This window comes from Heterocephalus glaber, unplaced genomic scaffold, assembly GCF_053883595.1.
Source record: "Heterocephalus glaber isolate CG9 unplaced genomic scaffold, H.glaber_assembly_v1.0 deba00001472, whole genome shotgun sequence".
Taxonomy (NCBI): Eukaryota; Metazoa; Chordata; class Mammalia; order Rodentia; family Bathyergidae; genus Heterocephalus; species Heterocephalus glaber.
Window position 1 is genome coordinate 55,870,555 of NW_028258315.1, and position 24,658 is coordinate 55,895,212.

At 34.6% G+C, this 24,658-nt stretch overlaps 1 protein-coding gene across 6 annotated transcripts in view; it reads left to right on the plus strand.

The window, feature by feature from the left end:
• The window catches only part of Cntn6 (contactin 6), a 338,831-nt gene that overhangs the window by 293,319 nt on the left and 20,854 nt on the right, over positions 1 to 24,658 (plus strand). For 4 of the 6 annotated variants that reach the window (XM_004854219.3, XM_087182026.1, XM_087182028.1 and 1 more), the window contains 4 exons: positions 16,573 to 16,748; positions 17,112 to 17,229; positions 18,087 to 18,254; positions 18,398 to 18,547. In XM_004854219.3, the coding sequence (XP_004854276.1) occupies positions 16,573 to 16,748; positions 17,112 to 17,229; positions 18,087 to 18,254; positions 18,398 to 18,547 (612 nt within the window). The remainder of the gene's footprint in view (positions 1 to 16,572; positions 16,749 to 17,111; positions 17,230 to 18,086; positions 18,255 to 18,397; positions 18,548 to 24,658) is intronic. The other 2 variants (XM_004854220.3, XM_087182027.1) reach the window with 1 other exon arrangement.

Below are 24,658 nucleotides of genomic sequence, written 5' to 3' on the forward strand. Positions count from 1 at the left end.
TTCTCCAGCAGAATGAGAGAACTCCCTAATATTGGTTTACATTTACCAAGAGAAATACCAAAGACAGATAGATAATTGGAATCTTTGTGGCTTTAAAAGGCAGTTTAAAGGCTTTGAGGTGTCCAGCCCAGCTTTATCAAGAAGCCCAGCTTCACTGAGTAAACCAACAGTACAGTTTCAGAAAAATGACAAGACATGTTAGAATGCATTTGTTGTATTATACAGGGTGAAAACACCAGAAAAGTCTCATAACATCTTTCTAACATCTCCCCAAAATATTCAGCTTCACACTTCAGTTACCTATGGAGAATGATTTAAAGCATTTGATTAAAAGACTTTATTTTAAAAATTATTGATAGTGAAAATTATTTTTAAGGTGTGCTATCTATAATGAATTATTAAACTGTTCAGAATTAAAGTTTTCTTTCCCATTCCAATACTGAGAAAAATTCTGAGTGAGTTCTTGAAACTTGAATACCAAAGTTTTTCAATAAAAATATGAAAACAACCAACCAAAAATATATCAGCTTAAGGAACCACACTAATATCAATGTTATTTTCATCTTTGGACAATTTAGTCCTTTAAGCAGTGGAAGACATATCATTCAGGTTAAATTTCTAAGTATGCCAAGCAGGTGGTTTTAATTTTCCCTTAAAGTATATTATATAGTATACAATGTACTATATAGTACATAATGTACAAGATAGGTACTAATGCATTCTAAGGACTTTTTATTACTCAAGCCATATTTTACCATACAGATGAAACCTATTATTAAGAGTTTTATAAAAAATGGAATATATATATATATATATATATATATATATATATATATATAGTGAGTGATTTTTTTTTTTTTGGCTCCAAGAATCAAACTCAAGGCCTCGCACTTGCCAGGCAGGCACTTATATAGTGAGTGGTTGATGCCAACTGAAGGAAGTTAGTCACGTAAAACTATCTATTACTTTTTAAAGTGTTTAAATCTGGTACCTTTGGAACTGGCCGTTGAAAGATGGATCATTAAGAGTCTGTTTTTGCTATCAGTGGTGTTGTATTCTCTATTATCACTATTAATTACTATTTCTAAACTACATAGTCTGTGACAGTTTATCTCCTTGAATCTTAAGAATACTGATCTGAAGCAGATATTACCTCCATCTTATGCCAGAGCAGAATGAAGCATAGGTAACCAAAACTATGTGCCTGTGGTCCTATATTAGTAAGTAGGAGGTCATTTTTTTCTTCCTTTATACATTGCAGTACATTTATGAAACAAGAAATGCATAAGACAACTTCATGTGACACTGTTTCAAAGTCCAAAGGAAATAAAAATATGCAAACTTACAGATATTAGTACTGTACTTCCTTCTAAATACTTGAGCTTTCATTGATTAGAGTTCAATATTTTTTATATATTTGATGTGAAACATGCACTTATAATATAAATTCTTAAGTTCACATTTGCTGAGCCTTTGAAAAGTGCATACCTGTGTAACCAAACTACATCACAATACAAAACATAACCATGAAGCTAGAACTTTCCTTCATTCTCCTAATTAACCCTCATCCACACTCCGATCCAAGAAAAACACTGTTGATTTTCTTCCACCTTAGGTTTCATACAAATACAGTCTTACAATGAATATTCTTTTATGTCTCACTTCCTACACCCAGCATACATCTCTAGATATCCATATTCAACTTTTATGAAAAATATGCCAAACAAAAGTTTGACCAGTGGTAGTTCAGTAAAAAGAAATTATTGTAAACTATTAAATCCCATCGTTTTCAGTTTCCCTTCCAAACTTGAATGCACTGGTAACTCATTTGTGCCCTGAATGTTTCGTTAGGAATTGGAAATTTGTTTATTTTTTTCCTTGACTTCATTCTGACCCTAAAAGAAATAATTAGGCTACTCTGCTTCTTAGGCATTCTATCTCTAAATCTTTCTGTGCCTCCTGTGTTTTTAAGCAGTAGTGTACGTCATTAAAATGTAAAAGACCCTCAGGTGCTAGATACATTTTTAGTTTATGGATCTCAAAAACTCAAATAAGCAGTCAGTGACTATTTTTATTTCCAAAAGAAGAGTGAGATTGGAGGGGATGGCAAAGGAGAAAAACATACTGTGATAAATTAAATTGAGCCTGATTCTCTTCTGGCTTTATTTAATCTTTCCTCACTGTAATATAAAAAATTCAGAAGAAAATATTCTATTTCCAGTAGGTCCTTTAGCCAGGCAAGAAAATAAGTTTCCAGTTCTTTCTTCTACAAAACTATGTAAGTTGGGCTGGAGATTTAGCTCAGTGGTTTTGCTGCCTGCTGCACAAGCGCAAGGACCCGAGTTCGATCCCCAGTACCAAAAAAAAAAAAAAACTATGTAAGTATTCAATCCCATAATTTACCACAGCCCAGCATAAAGTTACAGTTGGAGAACAATCTAAGTAAACATTACCTCTTTATAAGAAAAATGGAGTAGTTGGCATATCTAATTCATTAGGTAGGAGCTCTAGTGCAGGCTTCTGTTGAGTATATGGCAAACCGTGTTTTATTTGTTAATATGGAGGATCTATGTTTACATTTTACAGTATTACTTTGCAGTCAAATATTTAGCGAGATCTTGCTTAAGTAGTGTACTTGTATTACACTTTGACTTCTCAAAATGTGAATGATTGCTTACTCTAGACTGGTTATTTGTTTCTTTTACTCTTGACTTGTTGGTTGTCTTTTAATATTTACTGTAAATGTTTTCAGTATTGAAGTGGAAGATGAATCAGTAATTCTTCCAACAGGTAAAACTGATATATATTGACCATTATTACTTTGTGTATCAAAATAAAATATATTTTGCCTGTGGTGAATAGCAAGTGCTACATGTAGATTTTAAATTATAAAAAAAATGTCTGATCACATAATATTACACTTGGCTTAAAGCATATCAAACGATCTACTCAAGCATATTATATGTATGAATTAAATAAAGATTAAAAATTTCCATTTCCATTTTGCCAGAAATAGAGAAATAAGACTCCATTATACTGATTTTCTTGTTTATTTGTTTTGCTGCCCACATTTTATTTCAGAATATTAACTTTGGTCTTCTGTTTGCTTTCCCTTGTTTTGTTTGCTTAGTTTCTTAGGGATTTAAAAATAATTTATTTTCCAAGCGTGTCTCAGTTGTCTCCCTTCAGTATCACCCTGGTCCTATGTGCTAGTTAGAACTCTGTTGCTTAAATACCATGCTTTTCTCTTTTTTAGCATACATCTTTATTTCTGGTATATTAAATCTTCTCATGTGTTTATTAAAAATAATTCAAGAGAGATACTTTTTTGAAAGCTTCATGTTTGAAAATGTATCCTCTGCTTACATTTGATTGATGGTTTAGGTGAAAATAGAATTCTAGTTTAAAAATTGTTATTCTTCATAAATTTAGAAATGTTACTCTGCTCTCAAAGCTGAAGCCATTTTGATTCTGATCTGTTGTTTGTGACATCTTTTCTCTTTCTTTCTCCAGAAGCCTGTTTTCCCCAATATTCCACAGTTCCAGGATGATGTACAGTGGTTTAAATCTGCCTTCAACCATTATATAAGGCATTTGGTGGGCTGTCACCCTAGCAACCCATACATTCTGGTCCTAGATGATCTTATTGAATAATTCAGTATTTTATTTCATTCCTTTTTCTGAAATTCCTATTATTCATGTTTATTTGTTTGGTTGTTTGTTTGGAGAGGGGATCTCACTAGGTTGCCCAGGCTGTTCGAAACTTTGGTTGTTCCCCCTTTCTCGAACTCAAACATCTCAGGTTACAAGTATGCACCACTGCACCGAGCTTAAAAGTCCTATTATTTAAATGTTATATTGACTTTATTGGTACTCTGACATACTATCAATATGTCTGTTTATAATTTACTCGTGTGTGTATGTAAGTGTGTGTATGTGTGTTCCCTCTCCTGCTATCCATTTCATAGGTTTCGCACTCTTATCTTCTGAGAGATTTCCTTAGCTTTTTCTTCCAGGATGTTTACTCATTTGTTTGTTTGGCTATTTTTTTTTTTTTGCTATGTTGTGAAAATCTTCCTAACTATCCTTTTATTTTATGATTATTCCTTTATAATGCCTTACTATTTTTCCTCTCTCTGAAAATATTGCTTATCAGATTTTTCTAGTTTATTTTTCCTGACTGGTTTCTGTTTCTCCACACTGCTTCTTTTGGTTTCAATCCCTATTCTTTATTAAGAAATGTACAAAGATATCTTGTGGATGTTAAGTTGTTTGCTTGTGGTTAAGAAGGGAACACTAAAACTGTTATGAGAGTTCTGGTCAAGTTTGGGGGCCTAATTTTCTATTGCAGTTCATACTGAGATGTCCTAGATGGGCTGTTTCCTTGGGAAATTTCTATGGACCCTATATTTAGATATTATCTTGGGCTAATTAAGTTCCTAGGATAACTGTCTCTCTGTTTCCTGCATGGAGAACAAAGATACAGCTTCCAGCATCAGAATGAACTGAGTAAGATTGCAAAAAGTGGGCCTCAGTGGTTCTGTGTAAACCTTTTCATTTCTCTCTTTTCATAATGATTCCCAAAACTTCACTTGTGTTTTGTTACAAATAATTTGGATAGCCTCTGTTTGACATCTTATGTTAGTCAGCTTTATGTCAGTATATATTAAAAAGAAACTGGGATAATAAACTCGAAAAGAGAAAAATGCTTATTTTAGCTTACTGTTTTAGAGGTAACAGTCCATGATTAGACAAATGAGCTCAGTGTTCCCAGCCTTGTGGTTGAGATTCAAGATAGCAATGACGGGAGTGTGTGCCAGTGGAATCTTCTCACCTCAGGCCCAGGTAGCAAACAGAGGAAGAGGAAGAGGCCGAGTCCTACCACCCACTTCAAGGTCATGCCCTAATGGCCTACAGATTTCCTGATAGGCTTCACTTTCTAAAAATTTCACCAGCTCCCAATAATACTTAGCACAAAGGGGACCAAACTATTAACACATAACCTTTGGGGAACACTGTCCAAACCACAGTATATCCCCCCCAGCAAAATAATTTTTCTGTCTCATAATGAAATGGAACAACCTTCCAGAAAACAAAGACCTTCCTATTTCAAAAGGCCAGAAGAGAAATTGATAAAATAATATGTTTTCTTTTCCTTTCAAATCCCCAGCATAGGATTGAGCTTTGAACCATTAAAATCACTCAACTTCACTCAGTTTCTCAGATTTTTGCCTTCTCTTTTGATTGCTGTTTGTTGACTTTATCTCTTAGAAAGTGGTTTTTTTCTGTTGCTCTTTAGTAGAATTTTGTAAAGAATTGAAAGTGAACACTAGAATCAATTACATTCACCATGACAGCACATATACTACTTTTTATTGTGATATTATTTTTCTCTGCTAATAATTAGAAAGTCCAGTGTTGGTTCTTAATTAAAGAAAATGTACTGAGTGATCAATAAAGCACAATTCAGATGATGGACCCTGAACTCAAATTGTCCACTAGTGTGGTACCTTTGATTCCCTCTCACATTTATAGACATAACTCCAGCAATAATTCCTCCCTTCTCAGTAGAATTGTCCCCCAATTGGCAATAAAATAAAGTTGATTTCTTGCAAAGCCTGAGAGGATCACTTTTACATTTTTAAAAATAAAATTCTATTTAAGCTGTATCACACATTGTGTGTGTATAAAGACATACACTTATATAGTGAAGCGATTACTATAGTCAAACAAATTAATATGCCTATCTCCATCTCCTCACATAGTTAACTTTTCTGTGTATTTGTGGTAAGAATACCTGAAGTTGACTCTTAAGAGAATTTCCAGTATACAGTACTGTATTATTAACAGTCTCTGTGCTGTATTTTAGCTCTTTAGATAATCCTGGTATTTAGTCACCCCAACGAAAAGCTTACTAACATAAGTATATAACAAGGATTGATGGATTATATGCAAGTACTATTTTTAATTATTTTTAGAAACCTCCATATTATTTGTCGTAATTTCTGTCTCAGTGTGTGATGATGGTGGTGTAGAGAAGCAAAGATTATTTGGAGGTGAAACCTAATCTGTGACCTCGCAGAGACGTGCCAGGCTATTCTGTGGCTCTCTGTGTCCCTTTACTTCACTTTTTTGAGCCCCATATTGGGCACGACTTGTCATGGTATGTCACCATGACAGCATAAGAATGAAAGATTACTTGGAAATGAGACTTACTTTAATCACCCAGCGGTCCAGAGGGGCTACCTAAAACTAGGGAACCCAGCATTAGGAAGACTCCCAAGAGTAACACTGAAGCTGAGAAATCTCTGGCTGTTACTTAGAATATCAGTGTAAGAGAAAAGAAGAAGAAAAGCAGTTTGGGAGAGGAACTATCTCAAGGCTAGGCAGTTTTTGGAGGGGAGAGAGAAAGGACAATGGCCAAACACAATATGTTTCTGTAAGCTAAACTTCTTGTTTAACTATTCACTCCTCACAGAGCCGGCTTGCTTTTGCTCACAGTTTAACCATTTAGTCTTCACAGGGCTTGCATACTTTTGCCCCATAGTTTAACCATTCACTACTCAGCTTAGTCTTCCACACCAATAGTGTACAAGTGTAAGGATTCCCCTTTCTCCACAACCTTACCAACACTTATCTCTTGCATTTTAAATAACAGCCATATTATGAGATGTAAAGTTTTTATTTGCAATTCCTTGATGGTTAGTGATATTGAATCACTTTACATAAACCTGTTGACTATTTGTATGTCTTCTTTAGAAAAATATCTACCCCTTTTCAGATCTGTACTAAAATAAATTTTAATGAAGTTCTTACAGATAGAGAGAATACAATCCCAATTTCAAGCATGTAGATAGAAGAGTTAAAGAGCAATGAAAAGGGTTAATATATTACAACCTTTATATATGCCATAATTTGAGACTTTCACTCATTAGGAAAAGGACCAAATTTCTAAAGCATTTATTTCTAGTCTTCACAAGTTCACTAATGAGAGAAAATATCAGATAATATTTCAATTGTTTGAAGTGCTATTTATATACTAGTTTATTTTGGCATCTTAAAAAATTTTCTAAAATGCTATATAGATAAATGAAGGCAGAGCCCGATATTTATACAGAATTATTTGATTATTTTTCTTATACATCTGTCCATTATTTGAAAGGATCTCATAACTTCAGAAACACTTTTACAGTTATTCTGAAAATTGACACTGAATGATTACTAGTCACAGATAAAGATGTCAGTCAAGTTAAAAGTAGGAAAGGAGGAAAGGGTGACCAAGAAAATGTTCTCTGTATGGTCACTTGAGACAAATTACACATTTTTGCCATTCCTTGGTTTCTAGAAATGTACTTAGAAATTATAACATGTAAGAGTGCATTGGCCATTGATAATAGGGAACCGATCCCATTTGTGTTGAAGGAAATCATACAAAACGATTCTGACATAAATTTTGATATAATTAGTTTTCATGCTGCTGGAGTGCTTATAACTAAAGATGCATTCTGGAAATATTATTGGTGTTTATGACATTGTGAAGTTGAATAAAGCTGTTCATCAAGAGTGTCATATATTCCATTAAATATTTCATTGTACTTCTTTTTTTTCCCTTAAATTCTTTTATTGGTACATTTTAGGTAAATGATACATTTACATTTATCATTGGGTGCTTGCACCTGTATATGATGCAGCTTGGTTTTATTTTTTTCCCCATTACCTGTGCACCCTTTACCACCTCCACCCTTCCCTATTCACAGAGACTTTGATTCCATTTTTTTTCTTTTCTCATAATTTTTCTTTTCCCTCCTTTACATTTCCCTTCCCCTCCCACACCCTCTATGCATTTGGAACTTTTCTTCCTATTTCAAATTGTCAATTATTCATTTTAATCATTTTAATTCTTATTTACACTTTCAGTTTCTCACACTAGAGAAACTTTTCAGCATTTACACGTGTGTCCTATTTATTTTGCTTATGAGTATGGCCTCAATATGTATCCATTCAGCTATAAATGTCTCTAGTTTCTTGTTCTTTATGGCTGAGTAGTACTCCATTTTATAAAAAAAAAACCCACATCTTCTTTATCCAGTTTCCAGTTGATGGGCACTTGGGCTGTTTTTAAGCATTAGCTATTACAAACTGTGCTGCTATAAACATGGGTGCACATATATCGCTGTGGTATGATTTTTTTAATTCTTTTGGGAAGATACCCAGCAGGGGAATAGGTAGGTCAAATGGGACCTCTAGCCCTAGTTCTTTGAGGTATCTCCATACTGATTTCCACAGTGGTTACATGGGTCTGCATTCCCACCAACAATGGAGAAGGGTTTCTTTCTCTCTACAACCCCACCAGCATTTGTTATTGGTTGATTTCTTCATAGCAGCCATTCTTGTGGGGTGAGGTGGAATCTCAGTGTTGTTTTCATCTGCATGTTTTGAATGACCAGTGATACTGAACATTTTTTTCATATATTTATCTGCTGCTTTTACTTGTTTATCTGAGAAATGTGTGTTCATTTCAGATGCCCTTTTTTGAATTGGGTTTTTTAATTTGGGGGGTCTGATTTTTTCAGTTCTTTATATGTTTTAGATAGTAGTCCTTTGTCTAAGGTACAGCTCCTAAAAATTTTTTCCCACATTGTAGGTTGTCTCTTAGCTCTGCTGGTGGTTTCTCTTGCAGTGCAGAAGCTTTTTAATAAGATGAGATCCCAGTTGTTGATTCTTTGTGCTAGTTCCCATGCTATGAGGCTTCATTCATAAAGTCTTTTTCTATGCCAATGTCTTCAAGAATTCTACCTCACTTATCTTCCAGCAAGTTTAGTGTTTCTGTCTTAATATTTAGATCTTTAATCCACTTCAATCTTAGTTTAGTGCATGGTGATAGATACAGGTCTAATATTAATCTTTGGCAGGCTGAAATCCAGTTTTTCCAACACCATTTATTAAATAGGCTGTCCTTCCTCCAATGAGGATGGTTGACCCCTTTGTCAAAAATGAGGTGGCTGAGTATGTCTGAGGTTGTTTCTCCATCTTCTAATCTATTCCACTGATCCTCAGGTCTGTTTCTTTGCCAGGACCGTGCTGTTTTTATCACAGCAGCTTTATAGTATAGTTTCAAGTTGGGGATTGTGATACCCCCAGCCATGTAGCATAGAATTGCTTTTGCTATTCTAGGTCTCTTCGGGTTCCAAATAAATTTTTGGATTGTCTTATCTAGTTCTGTGAAGCATACTGTTGGAATTCCAATTGGCATTGCATTAAATCTATATAGTATATTTGGAGGTATGGCCATTTTCACTATATTGTTTCTTCCTACCCAGGAACAAGGGATGTCTTTCCATTTTCTTATATCTTCCTTGTTCTCCTTTTTCAGAGTGCTGTAGTTTTCATTTTAGAGGTCTTTTACTGCCTGTGTTAGATTGATTCCTAGATATTTCATTTCTTTGGATGCTACTGTAAAAGGGATTGTTTCCCTAATTTCTCTCTCAGTGAGTCTGCTACTTCTGTATAAGAAAGCTATTGTTTTTTGAGTGTTGAGCTTATATCGAGCTACTATACTGAATCTGTCAATTAAGTCTAGAAGTCTTTTGGCCTAGTTTTTTGGGTCTTCTATGTAAAGTATCATATCATCAGCAAATAATGACAGTTTAACTTCTTTCTTTCCTATCTTTATTCCTTTTATTTCTTTCTCTTTTCTAATTTCTGTGGCTAATGTTTATATTGAACAGGAGTGGTGATAGTGGGCATCCTTTTTTTGTTCCTGATTTTAGCATGCAAGTTTTCAGTTTTTGAGCATTTAGTATGATGTGAGCTGTTGGTTTTTCATAGATAGCTTTAATCAGGTTGAGATAAAGAACTTCTATTCCAATTTTCTGTAGGGTTTTTATCATGAATGGGTGTTGGATTTTGTCAAATGCCTTTTCTGCATCTATTGAGATGATCATATGATTTTTGTCCTTGACTCTGTTAATATAGTGTATTACATTTATTGATTTATGAATGTTGAACTATCCTAGCATCCCTGGGATAAATCCAACTTGGTCAGGGTGTATGATCTTCTTGATGACCCTCTGTATTCTGTTTGCCAGTATCTTGTTGAGAATTTTTGCATCTATGTTCATTAGGGAGATTGGCCTATAGTTCACTTTTGGGGTTGAGTCTTTCCCTGGTTTGGGAATCAAAGTAACCCTTGCTTCCAGGAATGAATTTGGAAGCCTCGCTTCCTTTTCAGTTTCCTTAATGAGCTTAAAGAGCAATGGTGATAGTTCTTGTTTAAATGTCTTGTAGAATTCAGCAGTGAAGCCATCAGGACCTGGGCTTTTCTTTGTTGGTAAATTTTTTATTATATTTTCAATTTCACTCATTGTAATTGGGGTGTTTAGAATTTCTATATCTTCTTCATTTAACTTTGGCAATTCATATGTATCTAGGAATATGTCCATTTCTTCTGTGTTTTCCATTTTATTAGAGCATAGGTTCTCAAAGTAGGTATTGACAATCCTCTTGATTTCTGCTGGGTCTGTTGTGACTTCACCTTTTTCATTCTTATTTGCATGGATTTGAGCCTTTTCTTTCCTTTTTTTGATAAGATTGGCTAAAGGTTTATTGATTTTATTTATTCTTTCAAAAATCCAACTCTTTGATTCATTGATTTTTTTGTATTGTTGTCTTAGTCTCCATTGTATTGATTTCTGCTCTAATCCTTATAATTTCCTCTCTTGTAGGAGCTTTGGGTTTGTTGTGGTCTTCTTTTTGTAGGAGCTTGAAGTTCTGCATTAGGTTATTTATCTGAATTCTCTGTTTTCCTAATATGGGCATTCATTGCTATGAATTTCCCACCTAGAACTGCTTTTGTTGTGTCCCATAGATTCCTGTATGTTTTACTGGTATTATCATTTACTTTCAGAAACTGTCTAATTTCTTCTTTAATTTCCTCTGTAACCCATTGGTTGTTCAGAAGGGTGTTATTCAATTTCCAAGTGTTTGTGGGAGTTTTATGGTTTCTTGCTATTGATTTCCAATTTTATTGGACTATGCTCTGGTAATACACAGTGTGTAACATCAGTTCTTTTACATTTACTTAAACATGTCGTATAAGCTAGCATGTGATCTATTTTGGAGAATGACCCATGTGCAGCCAAAAGAATGTGTATTCTAATTTTGTGGGATGAAGCACTCTGTAAACATCTATTAAGTCCATTTGTTCAATAGCTTGGTTCAGTTCTAGAATTTCATTTTTAATTTTTTGTCTGGATGATCTGTCTATTTGTGATAGTGGGATATTGAGGTCCCCCACTACAATTGTATTAGTGCTTATTTGGTTTTTCATGTCCATTAATATTTGTTTTGTATAGTTGGGGGCATTCTTATTTGGTGCATATATATTTAGGATTGTCATCTCTTCCTCTTGGATTGATCCCTTCACAAGGATGTAGTGACCATCTTTGTTTCTTTTAATTAATTTTGGTTTGAAATCTACTTTGTCTGCAAATAAGATTGCTACCCCTGCTCGTTTCTGGGTTCCTGTGACACGGGGAACTGTTTTCCATCCTTTTACTTTCAGTCTATGAATTTGCTGTTGAGTTAGGTGTGTTTCTTGTATACAGCATATTGCTGGATTTTGCTTCTTAATCCAATCTGTCACTCTATTTCTTTTGATTGGTGAATTGAGGCCATTAACATTGATAGTTATAATTGTTAGATATTGATTCATCCTTGTCATGATGTTTTACTTTTGTTGACTCTTTTATTTCTTATTTTTCCCCCTTTCCCTTTAGTGTCCTACCTTGCCTGGTGGCTTCCCTCTGTTGGGCCTCATGGAGTTGTGAACTTCATTGTCTTTTTCTATGATATTGCTTAGAATTGTTTGGAGTGCTGGTTTGGTGTTTATGAAATTTCTCAGGTGTTCTTTGTCATGGAATTATCTAATTTTCCCATCGATTTTGAAAGATAATTTTGCAGGATACAACATTCTAGGTTGGAAGTTATTTTCTTTTAGGGCTTGAAATACTTTGCTCCAGGCTCTCCTTGATTTAAGTGTTTATGTTGAGAAGTCTGCTGTAATTCTGATGGGCTTTCTTTTGTAGGTGATTTTTCTTTTCTCTAACTGCTTATAGGATTTTGTTCTTCTGTTCAGTTTCTGGGATCTTGACTATTATATGTCTAGGTGTAGATTTTTTTTGATTGTGGCTATTTGGAGTTTTATATGCCTCACTTATCTGTATGTCCAATTGTCCACCTCTGTATGGGAAGTTTTCTACTATTACTTCTGTGAACAATTTTTTTATGTCAATTGTACTTTCTCCTGTTTTTTCATGGACTCCAATCAGTCTTATGTTATTCTTCTTTGCATCATCTAGCAGCTGCTGGATTGATTTCTCATAGTCCCTTACCATTTTGAAGAAATCTCTGTGTTCATGGTCCTGAACCACAATCCTGTCTTCTATTTCTGATATTCTATCTTCAGATTCCCTTAATCTGCTCTGCATACTTTCAGTGGAGTTTTTAATCTCCTGGATATCTGTTTGAATCTGTTTCATGGATTCCATTTCTTTCTTATGATGAGCATCCAAGGCTTCCCGCATATTTCTGAGCTCATCTATTTTTTTTTTATTTGTTTCTGTTCTAGAGTGTCTAATCATGTCTTTCTCTCTGCTCACCATCTCTGTAGTTATCTGGGAGATTATTTCAGTTTTGAATTTTTCTAGAGCCTCATTCATCTGTTTTGTTACTTCCTGTGCTATCAGTTCAGGGTGTCCAGGTTGTTGATTATCAGACTTTTCCACCTCGTTTCTCCCAAAATTTGCCTTTTGTGGGGTGGAAGTCTGAGTCTGTGCCTTGCTTAAATGTTTTCTCATTTTTTTTTTTTTGGTACTGTCCCTGGTTTAGTTCCTGGGTTGATACTTTGAAGTTGCTCATTGTAAGTATCTTTGTTGATGTATTTAGAACCCTTATGGAATGATTGCTTCTCAGAGGTGTCTTCCAGATATAGCTGGTCTTTAGGTTTTGAGTCTCTAATGGTTCTGAGCCTGCCTCATTTTCATTATGCCAGGAAGGACAACTGACTAGATTAATCACAACACCTTAGCCCAAGTGATACAATCAGCAACACCATAGCATCAAGTACCTCTTCGAAAATGATAATTTGTGGCAGTTATCCATGTATCACCTTTAACTGTGTGAATTAGATCAAAATCAAGGACCAACCCAACATATGTTTATCATCAATAAACTCTTCAATATAGCAACTTTACCCTTTGGAATGGGGAATTAGAAGGGGTTGAGGAGGTAAGGATAGGTAGGTTAGAAGGATAGGGGAAAGTTAGCAGTGAGGCCTGAGGACAGAGGTGAAATAAGGAAAGAGAAGAAAAGAAAAATAAAGAAGAAATCCAAGTTAGGGCCAGAACAGGAACACAAAGGGAGATGAAGAACAATGTGGGACAGCAAGGGAGTGAGGGAGAGAGAGACAGAGAAAGAAAAGAGAAAAGAAAGAAAAAAGAGAAAAATAAAAATTTTTAAAGAGTAGAATAAGAAGGAAAAAATTTTAAAATAAGAACAAAAATATAGTGGTAATTTTGAAAATAACAAATAAAAGATAAAAGTGAAGGGACTCCTTCAGGTTATGTCTCTGTTGTCACAATAGACAACATAGGCAGCAGTGTGCAGTTGTAAGTCAATGAGTCTTAGTAAGCAGGTCATAGACCCGTGAGATTCAGGTACATTTCTGGCTGCAAGTCCCAAGTTGAGCTCCCTGTCCTCCTGCAGGGTTGACTTGTGCAAGGTTCTATTGCAGGTTCCAGCTGCCTTTCCCTTGAAGATAGTCCAAGCTTCGATGATCTCTCCTGCGTTTGTGCCTTGCTTAAATGTCTTCTCATTTTTGTTTTTGATACTGTCCTTGGTTTAATTCCTGGGTTGATATTTCAAAATTGCTTAATGTAGGTATCTTTGTTGCTTGTGTTTAAAACCCTTGTGGAATGATTGCTTTTCAGAGGTGTCTTCCAGATATGGCTTGTGTTCAGGTTTTGAGGCTCTAATGACTCTGAGGCTATTTTATTTTCCTTATACCAGGAAGGAAGACTGATTAGATCAATCACAACATGTTAGGCCAAATGTTACAATCAGCAATACTATAGCACCAAGCGCAGCTTAGAAAATGACAATTTGTGGTAGTCATTAATCTATCACATTAAACTATGTGAAGTATAATCCCCTGTGCCTCTGTAGCCTCTGTAGTGTGGGACCAGGTAGCAGATGAGCGGAAGGTGCGGGGCGGGGGGTGGGGGTGGGGGGTGGAATTGCGCAGCTAAACCGAGCACCAGATGAAGGCGGGGCTCCAAGCCGCTCCTGGTATCTCACTGTGCCATGGGCGGGAACCGGAACACAACTGAGGAGCTTCATGCTGCTTGGCTAATCTGGGGAGAGGAACACCAGATGAAGGCGGAGCTCCCAGCCGCCCCCGGGTCATCACCGTGCCATGGGCAGGATCCAGAACACAGCCGAGGAGCTTCATCTGCTTGGCTGACCTGCGGAGAGGAGCACAGGATGAAGGTGGGGCTCCAAGCCGCTCCTGGGACCTCACCGTGCCATGAGCAGGAACCGGACACAGCCGAGGAGCTTCATGCTGCTTGGCTGACCCGAGGAGAGGAGCACCAGATGAAGGCGGGCCTTGTGAGCTTCTTTACTTATACTGTCCTGGCTGCCTCAATATCATGAATCAATTAAAAACATTTACCTTATATGATCATTTGACTTTTAAGGAAGAGCCAGCAGGCACATAGTTCCAGATCTGATGAAACACTGTAATATTTTTACAATTTTGTCTTTCAATTGGATGGGATACAAAAGCTTCATTCGTCATATGTTTTATTACACTTCATAGACATGAAAAAGGACTTCCAAAACTACTTCAGAAAGTAACGTGTAGAATGGGATAAGTGTGTTTGAAATTAGGGGGAGTATTTTCAGGGGGGGTTAATGGCAATGTATTGTTCATTGTAATAATTTTTTGCCATATATTTACATCATGTCTTCTATTTCTTACTATTTTGAAGACTAGAAGTCCGGAGTTTAAAGGGCTACATCTAGTGAGAGCTTTCATGCTGAAGGGAAGTGTCTGCAGAGCCCAGAGGCAGCATTAGGGCATCACACAGCAAGTGGAACCCATGCAAGAGACAGAATCAAACTGGTTTTTATAACAGAACCATTCTGAAGATAACCCAAAGCTTTTGTGACCTAGTTGTTTTTATAAAAGTTTCACCTGGCCCCACCTCTTAGCTCATAATGGGCACGAGATTCCAACATGATGTTTGGTGGGAATATTCAAAGCAAAATACACACTAATCTACCTGAATATATGAATGTTATCTTAATGCTGCTTTGGTGTTTTGATCAGAATAAAGGATCCAGAAGAAGTTAAAGCTTTTGTTAAATCTTTTAAAGGACTAAACTTTATCTTATGAATGACCTATGGAGAAAGATATTCTCACAGGTCATTTCACTATTTTGAAACATCTTCATGTGTAATATTTTTTCCACAATAATTTGTGTTAAACCTTCATTCTCTCTCTTTTTTTTTTTTTGGTACCGGGGATCGAACTTGGGACCTTGAGCTTGTGAAGCAGGCTCTGGAACCACTGAGCTAAATCCCTGGCCCTAAACCTTTATTCTTGCATGTAAATTCCTTAAAAGTTTTTATTTTGGTAAGATGGGGCATATGTAAATCTAGATGTATATTCAGGATCCACTTATGGATACCGAATTGCCTTTTTGGATACTTCTCAAAGTTCTGGAATTAAAATAATAGCTTTTATTTTTAAATGTAACAAAAATGATTATCTTTGTGAGTGTTTTATAGTTATAAAAATAAAGGAATTTTGAGTACTATAGTACTCAACTCTCTTGAAATTATCTTTTGAATTTTTGGTCAATTAAATACTAGGACTTGTGGAACAAGGATTGACACTGAGACTGATACTTCTAGTAGGGTGGTTTTTATGATGAATGTATAATGTAACATGGTGAAATCTAGATTTAAAAAGGAAAGCTTCCATCTTTCCAATTTGTGTTGTGTCTTTAGCTAGAGTAGGAAATTATTACCAAAGGTACGTCAGAAAGAGAAATGTAGCATGTTATGATTATAATACTACCTACTATCTATGCTGCTTCTAATTACAGGGACATAGTTTGTCTCATCGTGTCTTAAGCTAACATAGACTACTTAGATTTATGACCAATGTATCAGTTATAATGTTATGACTACAATTTTAGAATAAAAATTAAAGATAGTATGGTACATTATACATGTATGGAATGCTGTCTTTTGAGGTTCTACATCTTTCCGTTAACTTTATTCCAAACACATGAAAAATACTATATATTTAATTTTATTGTAATTAATAAGCTCTATGATAATAAATATGGGAAATTTGAAAAAGTATACAGATTTCCATGCAAAATGTAGTTGAATTCCAAGTTGCTTCAAATTTTATATAATATTCAGATATTTGTACTTTATATCTATATTCTAACATTTTTAGAAACTTTAAAAAACACAATGTTTATTTTTCTCAACAGAGAGGACTATTATTACTGTCCCACCTTCTAAAATGGATGTCACAGTTGGTGAGAGTATTGTCCTACCTTGCCAAGTGTCCCATGACCCCTCCATTGAAGTTGTATTTGCATGGTCTTTCAATGGAAATATCATAGACTTACAAAAACAAGTGGCTCATTTTGAAAAGATTGGAGGAGTAAGTAGCTGAAAATATTAAGTGATTAATAAAATGAATAAAAGTCTTTTACATGAAACATCATCTTTTATAATTATTCTCCCCATCTTTACTTGCACGGATAATCACTGTCTGTTTATGGAAGTGCATCTGTTTTTGTTTCATTTTGTTTTATGCCTTTCATAGATTTGTTTTCTATATGCAAGTATAATAAAGTAGATAATAAAATCTACCAAACAAGAGAAATGACAATAATCCTAGTATATCTTCTGATTTCAGACCTGAATTATATTTCGTATTTATGCAGCTGTTTAAAAAAATTGGGACTTACTTTGCCTACTATGTATGGTTATATTTTAGCCCTTTCCCTCTTTCTATCTATAGGAATCTGTTGGGGATTTGATGATAAGGAATATTCAGTTAAGTCATTCAGGAAAATATCTCTGCACAGTACGAACAACTCTAGAACGTTTATCTGCTGTTGCTGACATCATTGTTAGAGGTAAACATAAATGGTGAAAAGGCCAACCCATTGTTTATTCACAACATAAAGTGTGGATATATAACTGACAGATCCCTGAGGAACCAAATTATGATAGAGAATGAGATAAAGTGAAGTAGATATTTTATTTTGTAAATCCCAAGACTCTAGGGTATGTGTACTATGCATGTGAACATGAATTGAGTAGTTTTTGTCTGTTCAGAATGCTTGCTCAGACTTGACAAACAGTGTCAGTCCCTAAAATAGACTATCTTCTCATTCATAATAAACTATTCCTGTAATAGCAGAGTGAACTCCACATGCTCCTGTGTTCATCTACTGCATTTGCTGGTGTTAGACGTTTTTATTTTGTTTTTTACCCCAGATTTCTGTTTTTTATTAAGTTTATTGGTACAATTTAGATATGCATATTGATCATATTCATTATATGGAATTTGTACCTGTACATGATATATCTTGATTCTTATTTTTTCCCATTTCCCTCTCCTACCTTTAACTCTTTTTCCCCTCCTTATTTACAAAAGCTTTGCTTCTATTTTATCTTTCTTTTCTCATTATTTTTGTTGTTGTTATTCTGAGAGAAATTAAAGGATGAGATTCTTGAAATTCATTCCATCTCAGATGGCATTCAATCACCTCATGACTGGCAATTTATAGTCTCCAGAGGGAGCATTTGTAAATTAACACTTTACTCTGTAAACTGAATTAATAGGACTTAACCTTTAATGATGTGCTACAAACACACTATTATCAATGTTTTGTTTTCCCTGCATAACAGATAAAAATAAACCATCCTTGTCTGAAGTCACTTAATTTAAACATCTCCACTATAGTCATCATACAATATTTCTTTCAAGGTCCCCCAGGTCCCCCAGAGGATGTGAGAGTGGAGCACATTTCCAGCACTACCTCTCAGATAAGCTGGAGACCAGGCCCTGACAATAACAGTCCCATTCAGATATTTACTGTGCAGACTCGGACACCGTTTTCTGTGGGTTGGCAAGCTGTTGCGACAGGTGACACAGGTGTTTCTGGAAAATTTTTTACTAATATGCTTTTTAACATTAATAATAAAATTTTATCATTTTAAAATGTAACAATAATTTTGTACAGTTATTCGTTTTCTACTAATGCCAGTTGATTGCCATAAGCATCCCTTTCTTTCTAGTCCCAGAAATTCTCAATGGTCAGACATACAATGCAACAGTGGTTGGTTTGAGTTCTTGGGTGGAGTATGAATTTCGTGTTGTTGCCGGTAACAGCATTGGGATTGGAGAACCAAGTAAACCATCAAAACTGTTAAGAACTAAAGCATCAGGTAAGAAATAAATGTTTCCTAAACATGTAGATTCTTTATGATACAATTCTTCAGAAAAAGAAGTGTTTTATGAGTCTTTTACTATTTGAGGATCAACATTGGAGGCAGTAATCTCTTTTTTAAGGCTCTCATTTTCACGTTTTTATACTCACAAGACAACTCTATTTCCCTCACATAATGGGTTGCATATGAGATTATGACCTTTAAGTAGGCATTGCAAAATAAGAATATTTCAGAAACTGTATGTGTATCTTAGCTATTTTCTATCCAAAATCCAATTGAGAATCTGAAGGTTAGTATTTAAATGAATTATACTTATTTCATTAAAATGTTATAGCCAAAAATTAATTGAGTCTCTGGTGCAGTCAGCCATACTTTTTTTCATCTGTTACTCAACTCTAACCTAGTAACGGCTTGATTAAACAAAAGTATAAATTCCTCCACTTGCAAATCTTGAGGTAAATCTTGAACTCATTTAACAGAAGTGCTAATCGAACATCAACTGGTTCACTGAACAACAGAACATAAGTAGAACCTACCTTGAAATTAGGTCTTCTTAAATTCTTGTCAGTGGATCTTCTTTGTTTCACTCAGACTTTCACATCCAGGGTACCATGAGATATGGTCACAGTGTGCAGCTCACCAGTCATATTCTCATTCCTCCGTATAAATGTAGGCCTACTTCATTGTTGTTAGCTTAGTTCAACAAATGCAAACTAATTCAAGAGAGTGTGAAAAATCATCAGGTTTCAATCATTCAATTTTTATACTAAAGATAAGGTAATATTTTTTTCTTAGGATTGAGGCTAGGAAAATAACATACTTGGCAATAGCATCATATTAAATCATGCTAGAAGTTTAGCATTGAGAAGTTCCTTCATTTTACAGAGGAGGAAAATGAAGGACTAAGTTAGCTAGTTGTTTCTGACAGAAGTAACAACCAACAACTGCACACTATTATTCTCCAAATAATAATGGGTCTTAAACTACATGAGCAATAGATTAGCCACGGAAAGTGTGTAAATACAGAAATTTCCAGGCCCTACCTTAAAACTGGTGGATCAGAATCTCCAAGTGTGGCCCGTGACTCGGATATTAATTTTAGTTTTCAGTTGTTTCTTTTAACAGCTGATCTATATTTTAGGAGTTTGGGCATAGTTGACCCAAATTCTGAAGCTCTTATATTAAATGTTTTGTGTCTTCTTCTGCTAACCATTAACACTTTCCTGTGCAGTGACATTTGGGAGAGTGACACTTATTCTTACTGATTTACCAATTTCTCTGGTATCATGCTGAAATCTGTGTCTCTCTATCATCAGTCATCGTCATTATCATAACAAGGTACTCAATTCTAATAATAATACTTAGTTTTAAGTATAGTTGCTTTAAAAATTGAATAGAGAAAGGAATGAAAATTTGTTTCTCATAATATTAGAAACCTGAGAGCTAGTGAATTAAAATACTGCTTCAAATAATTCCCCTGCATAAACTATAAAAAGTTCCTAAAATAGTGTCGATGTAATCTGTCAAGTATATAAACCCAGCAACTATGTAGACTCTACTCTGATTCATGTTATTTTTGACCAAAGACTTAGAAAATTTAGAAAATAGGGCATAGAGTCAAATGATCTCTTTTAAGAGTCATAAGCAGATAATTTAACTTCTTTTCCTGTCTTTATTCCTTTTGTTTCTTTCTCTTGTCTAATTGCTCTAATTGTTTCCAGAACTGTGTCGATTAGGAGTGGTGATAGTGGACATCCTTGTCTTGTTCCTGATTTTAGAGTGAAAGCTTGCAGTTTTTTACATTAGAATGATGTTGGCTGTTGGTTTGTCATACGTGGCTTTTATCAGATTGAGAATAAGACCATTTATTCCAATTTTCTGTAAAGTTTTTATCATGAATGGCTGTTGGGCTTTGTCAAATGCTTCTTCTGCATTTATTGAGATGATCGTGTGATTTTTGTCCTTAGCTCTGTTGATACGGTATATTACATTTATTGACTTGCATATGTTAAACCATCCCTGCATCCCAGGGGTGAATCCTACTTTGTCATGGTATACAATCTTCTCGATTATTTGCTGCATTGTTTGCCCATATTTCATTGAGGATTTTTGCATTTATGTTCGTTAAGGAAATTAGCCTGTAGTTCTTTTTTTTGGTTGGATCCTCCTCTGGTTTTGGTATCATGCTAATACTTGCTTTCAGGAATGAGTTTAGGAGTATTGCATCCCTTTAAATTTTATTAAAGATTTTGAGGAGTAGTGGCATTACATCTTCTCTAAATTTCTTATAGAATTCAAGGGTGAATCAATCAGGACCTAGGATTTTCTTTGTTGGTAGGTTTTTAATTAGATCAATTTCATTGATATTGAGTTATTTAGAATTTTATATCACCTTCATTCAGCTTTGGTAATTTATATGTATCTAGGAATCTGCCCATTTCTTCTGTATTTTCCATCTTATTTTATTATAGGTTCTCAAAATGGGTATTGATGATCTTCTGAATTTCTGCAGGATTTATTGTGTTTTCATCCTTTTCATTCTTTTTTTTTTTTTTTTTGGTACCAGGGATTGAACTCGGGTCCTTGCGCTTGCAGGGCAGGCAGCAGAACCACTGAGCTAAATCCCTGACCCTCCCCTTTTCATTCTTAATTGTATGGATTTGAGTCTTTTTTTTTTTCCTTTTTTTTGATAAGGTTGGCTAGGGGCTTGTCAATTTTATTTAATTTTTCTAAGAACTGACTCTTCAATTTATTAATTCTTTGTATTGTTAATCTCAGTTGCATTTATATTTGCTCTTTGCTTTATAATTTCCTCTCTCACACGAGCTTTGAGCTTCACTTGTTCTTATTCTAAACAACCTTAGGTTATTTATTTGACCTCCCTCTGTTTTCTTGTTGTGGGAATTAACCACTATAAATTTCCTTCATAGGAATGCTTTCATTCTGTCTCATAAAGATAGCAAAGATGTTAAATTATCATTATTTGCAGATAACATGATATTCTATATAGAGACCTAAAAACCCCACCAAAAGAATTCTAGATTTAATGACCAAATTCAGTTTTGTAACTGGATACAAAGTCAACACTCAAAATTCAATAGCATTCTGTACACAAATAACAAACTCACAGAGAGAAAAATTAGGGAAATCATACCTTATACAATAGCATCAAAAAAATTGAAATACTTAGGAGTCAATCTAACCAAGGAAGTAAAAGATCTTCACATTGAAACCTACAGTACTCTGAAAAAGGAGATCGAAGAGGATATCAGAAAATGGAAAGATACCCCTTGCTCTTGGATAGGAAGAAACAACATAGTGAAAAAGGCCACATTCCCAAAATTGTTATACAAATTTAATGCAATCCATATCAATATAAGAATAGTATACCACACAGAATTAGGGAAAAAATTCCTAAAATTCAATTGGAACCAGAAGAGATCTAGAATAGCAAAAACAATTCTGGGCAACAAAGGCAAGGCAGGGGGTATCACAATCTCTGACTTGAAATTATAGTACAAAGCTACTGTGATAAAAAAACAGCATGACACTGGCAAAAAAAAAATAAAATAGAGCTGTGAATCAATGGAACAGATTAGAATATTCAGAAACAATTCAAAACACTCAGCTACCTTATCTTCAAGAAAGGGGCCAAACACCTTTACTGGAAGAAAGATAGCCTCTTTAATAAATGGTGGTGGAAAAACTGGCTTTCCACATGCTGAAGACTAAAACTAGACCCATGTCTCTCACCATGCACTAAACTGAAATCAAAATGGATCAAAGATTAAATATTAAAACAGAATCACTAAATCTGCTGGAAGACCAAATAGGTAGAACTCTTGAAGATATAGCTTTAAAAGACTTCATGAACAAAACCCCAGTTGCATGGGAAATATTACATGGCATCTCATTAAAAAGCCTTTACATAGCAAAAGAAAGCAGCAGAGTGAAGAGACAACCTACAAAATGGTAAAAAATTTGTGCCAGCTGTTCCTCAGACAAAGAATTAATATCTAGAATATATGAAGAACTTAAAAAAAAATCACACCCCCTAAATTTAAAGACCCAGTCAAAAAAATGGCAAATAAATATATGAAAAACTGTTCAACCTCACTGGTCATTTGAGAGATACAAATTAATACAATGCTGAGCTTCCATCTCACTCCAGAAAGAATGGCTATTATCAAGAAATCAACCAATAAAAATTGCTAGAGGGGCTGTGAGGAAAAAGGTACCCTTCTCCACTGCTGGTGGAAGTGTAGACTAATGTGGCTACTGTGAAAATTAGTATGGAGACTCCTCAAAAAACTAGAACTAGAGATTCCATTTGACCCTGCTTCCTGCTTTTCTGCTTCTTGGTATCATCCCAAAAGAATTAAAAGCATCATACCAGCAATATATGCAGACTCATGTTCATAGCAGCATAGTTTGTAATAGCTGAATCTTGGAAACAGCCCAAATGCCCATAAATGAATGAATGGGTAAAAAAGATGTGGATTTTTTTATGCAGTTGAGTAATACTTAGCCATAAAGAAAGATAAACTTGAGGTATTTCCAGGTAAATAAATGCACCATGAGACCATACTCTTAAGTGAAATAAATCGGACATACATATGTAAATATTGCATTGTTTCTCTGGAGTGAGGAATTGAAAATGTAAATAAGGACAAAAATGTATCATAGTTCAAATGGGAAGAGGAACTAAGGAGGGGTGGAGGGAAAGAAAAAAAAGAGAAAAGAAGGAAAAATGGAAACAAAATTTTTGTAAATAAGAAGGGGATGAGGGGTTGAAGGGAGGGGAAGAGAATAGGAAAAAAAATCAATATATATCATGTACAAATACAAATTCCCTATGATGAATGTGATTATTATGTATATCTAAAATATACCAGTAAACTTAATTAATTACAAAAGACAGAAAATAAGGTTGTAAGCAGAAAAAAATAAGGGTAAATTTGAATACAAAATTGCATGCAAGGCAGATGTCATTTTGAAAAATAACAATCATATCACAATTTTGTTGATAGAGTTAGGCTTCATATGAAATCAAAATAAACTAAATAAATGACATAGATTTCTTTAGTCTCTATGGTGGGGTAAATTTGAAATGAGCAATTAAGCCTTACATATTTTAATCTCCCAGGCTCCAACGATATCTACATATTTCCATCCCCATCCTTAGATACTGGTCAAACAGAGTCCCATATAAATAATTTCATGTCATTCAACTTTTTGACAGCATACCCAGCAAGTTTATCCATTCTAATTGTATTTAGGATACTATATCTTTGCCACTGAGTGAAGGAAATAATTTTTTAACACTTCCACATGTATGTAGTGAAGCCTCATTCTGATTATAGTATACTATAGTCACTAGTATAGTACACTAGTCATTCTGACTAATGTATAGTATACACACTAGTCATTGTCATCAATTTTACAATTCACCTTGTATATTATTTATTACTAGCCATCAGGAAGGTGTAGTTGAAAGACATCTTTCTTTTCTAATTCATCATAATTATTAATTTCTAAATATTCTGTGACAGAGCCTTAGATCCAAGAGATAAATACAGGGACTCTTCTCATAGCTGCATTCTTTACAGAAGAAAACGCTGATATTTTCTAAGTGTAAATTTAAAAGTCCCTCTTATTCTCACCTGTGAGATTTGACATTCAAATATAGGGTTTTCAAATAAAAATTAAGTTTGAAAAATTTATTTTTAAATGTTAAAATATGTTGATAGCTAATAAAGAGAAAGTTATTTTAGTTTGTGTATTGATAAAAATAATTAATATCCTGTCTCAGTAACTTGTTTACAGCACAACTGTATAATTAGGCACTAAATCAGCAGTGTCACAGTTACCATCTGAATGGAACATCATTTTGCCAATTAACAGATGATGCATAATAATGTCAAATACATGATGTTACTCGATTTTTAATTAATTTTGGAGCCAGGGTGCTCATGTATCAAACACAACTGTGTCCTCTCTCTTAGAAATTTGGATATGTGTAAACATAATTTATGTTCATTAAAAATGCAAGACTCTCTCAGTGTGCCTGGGTGAGATTTTGAAAGGTGAAATCCAAAAACAAAATTC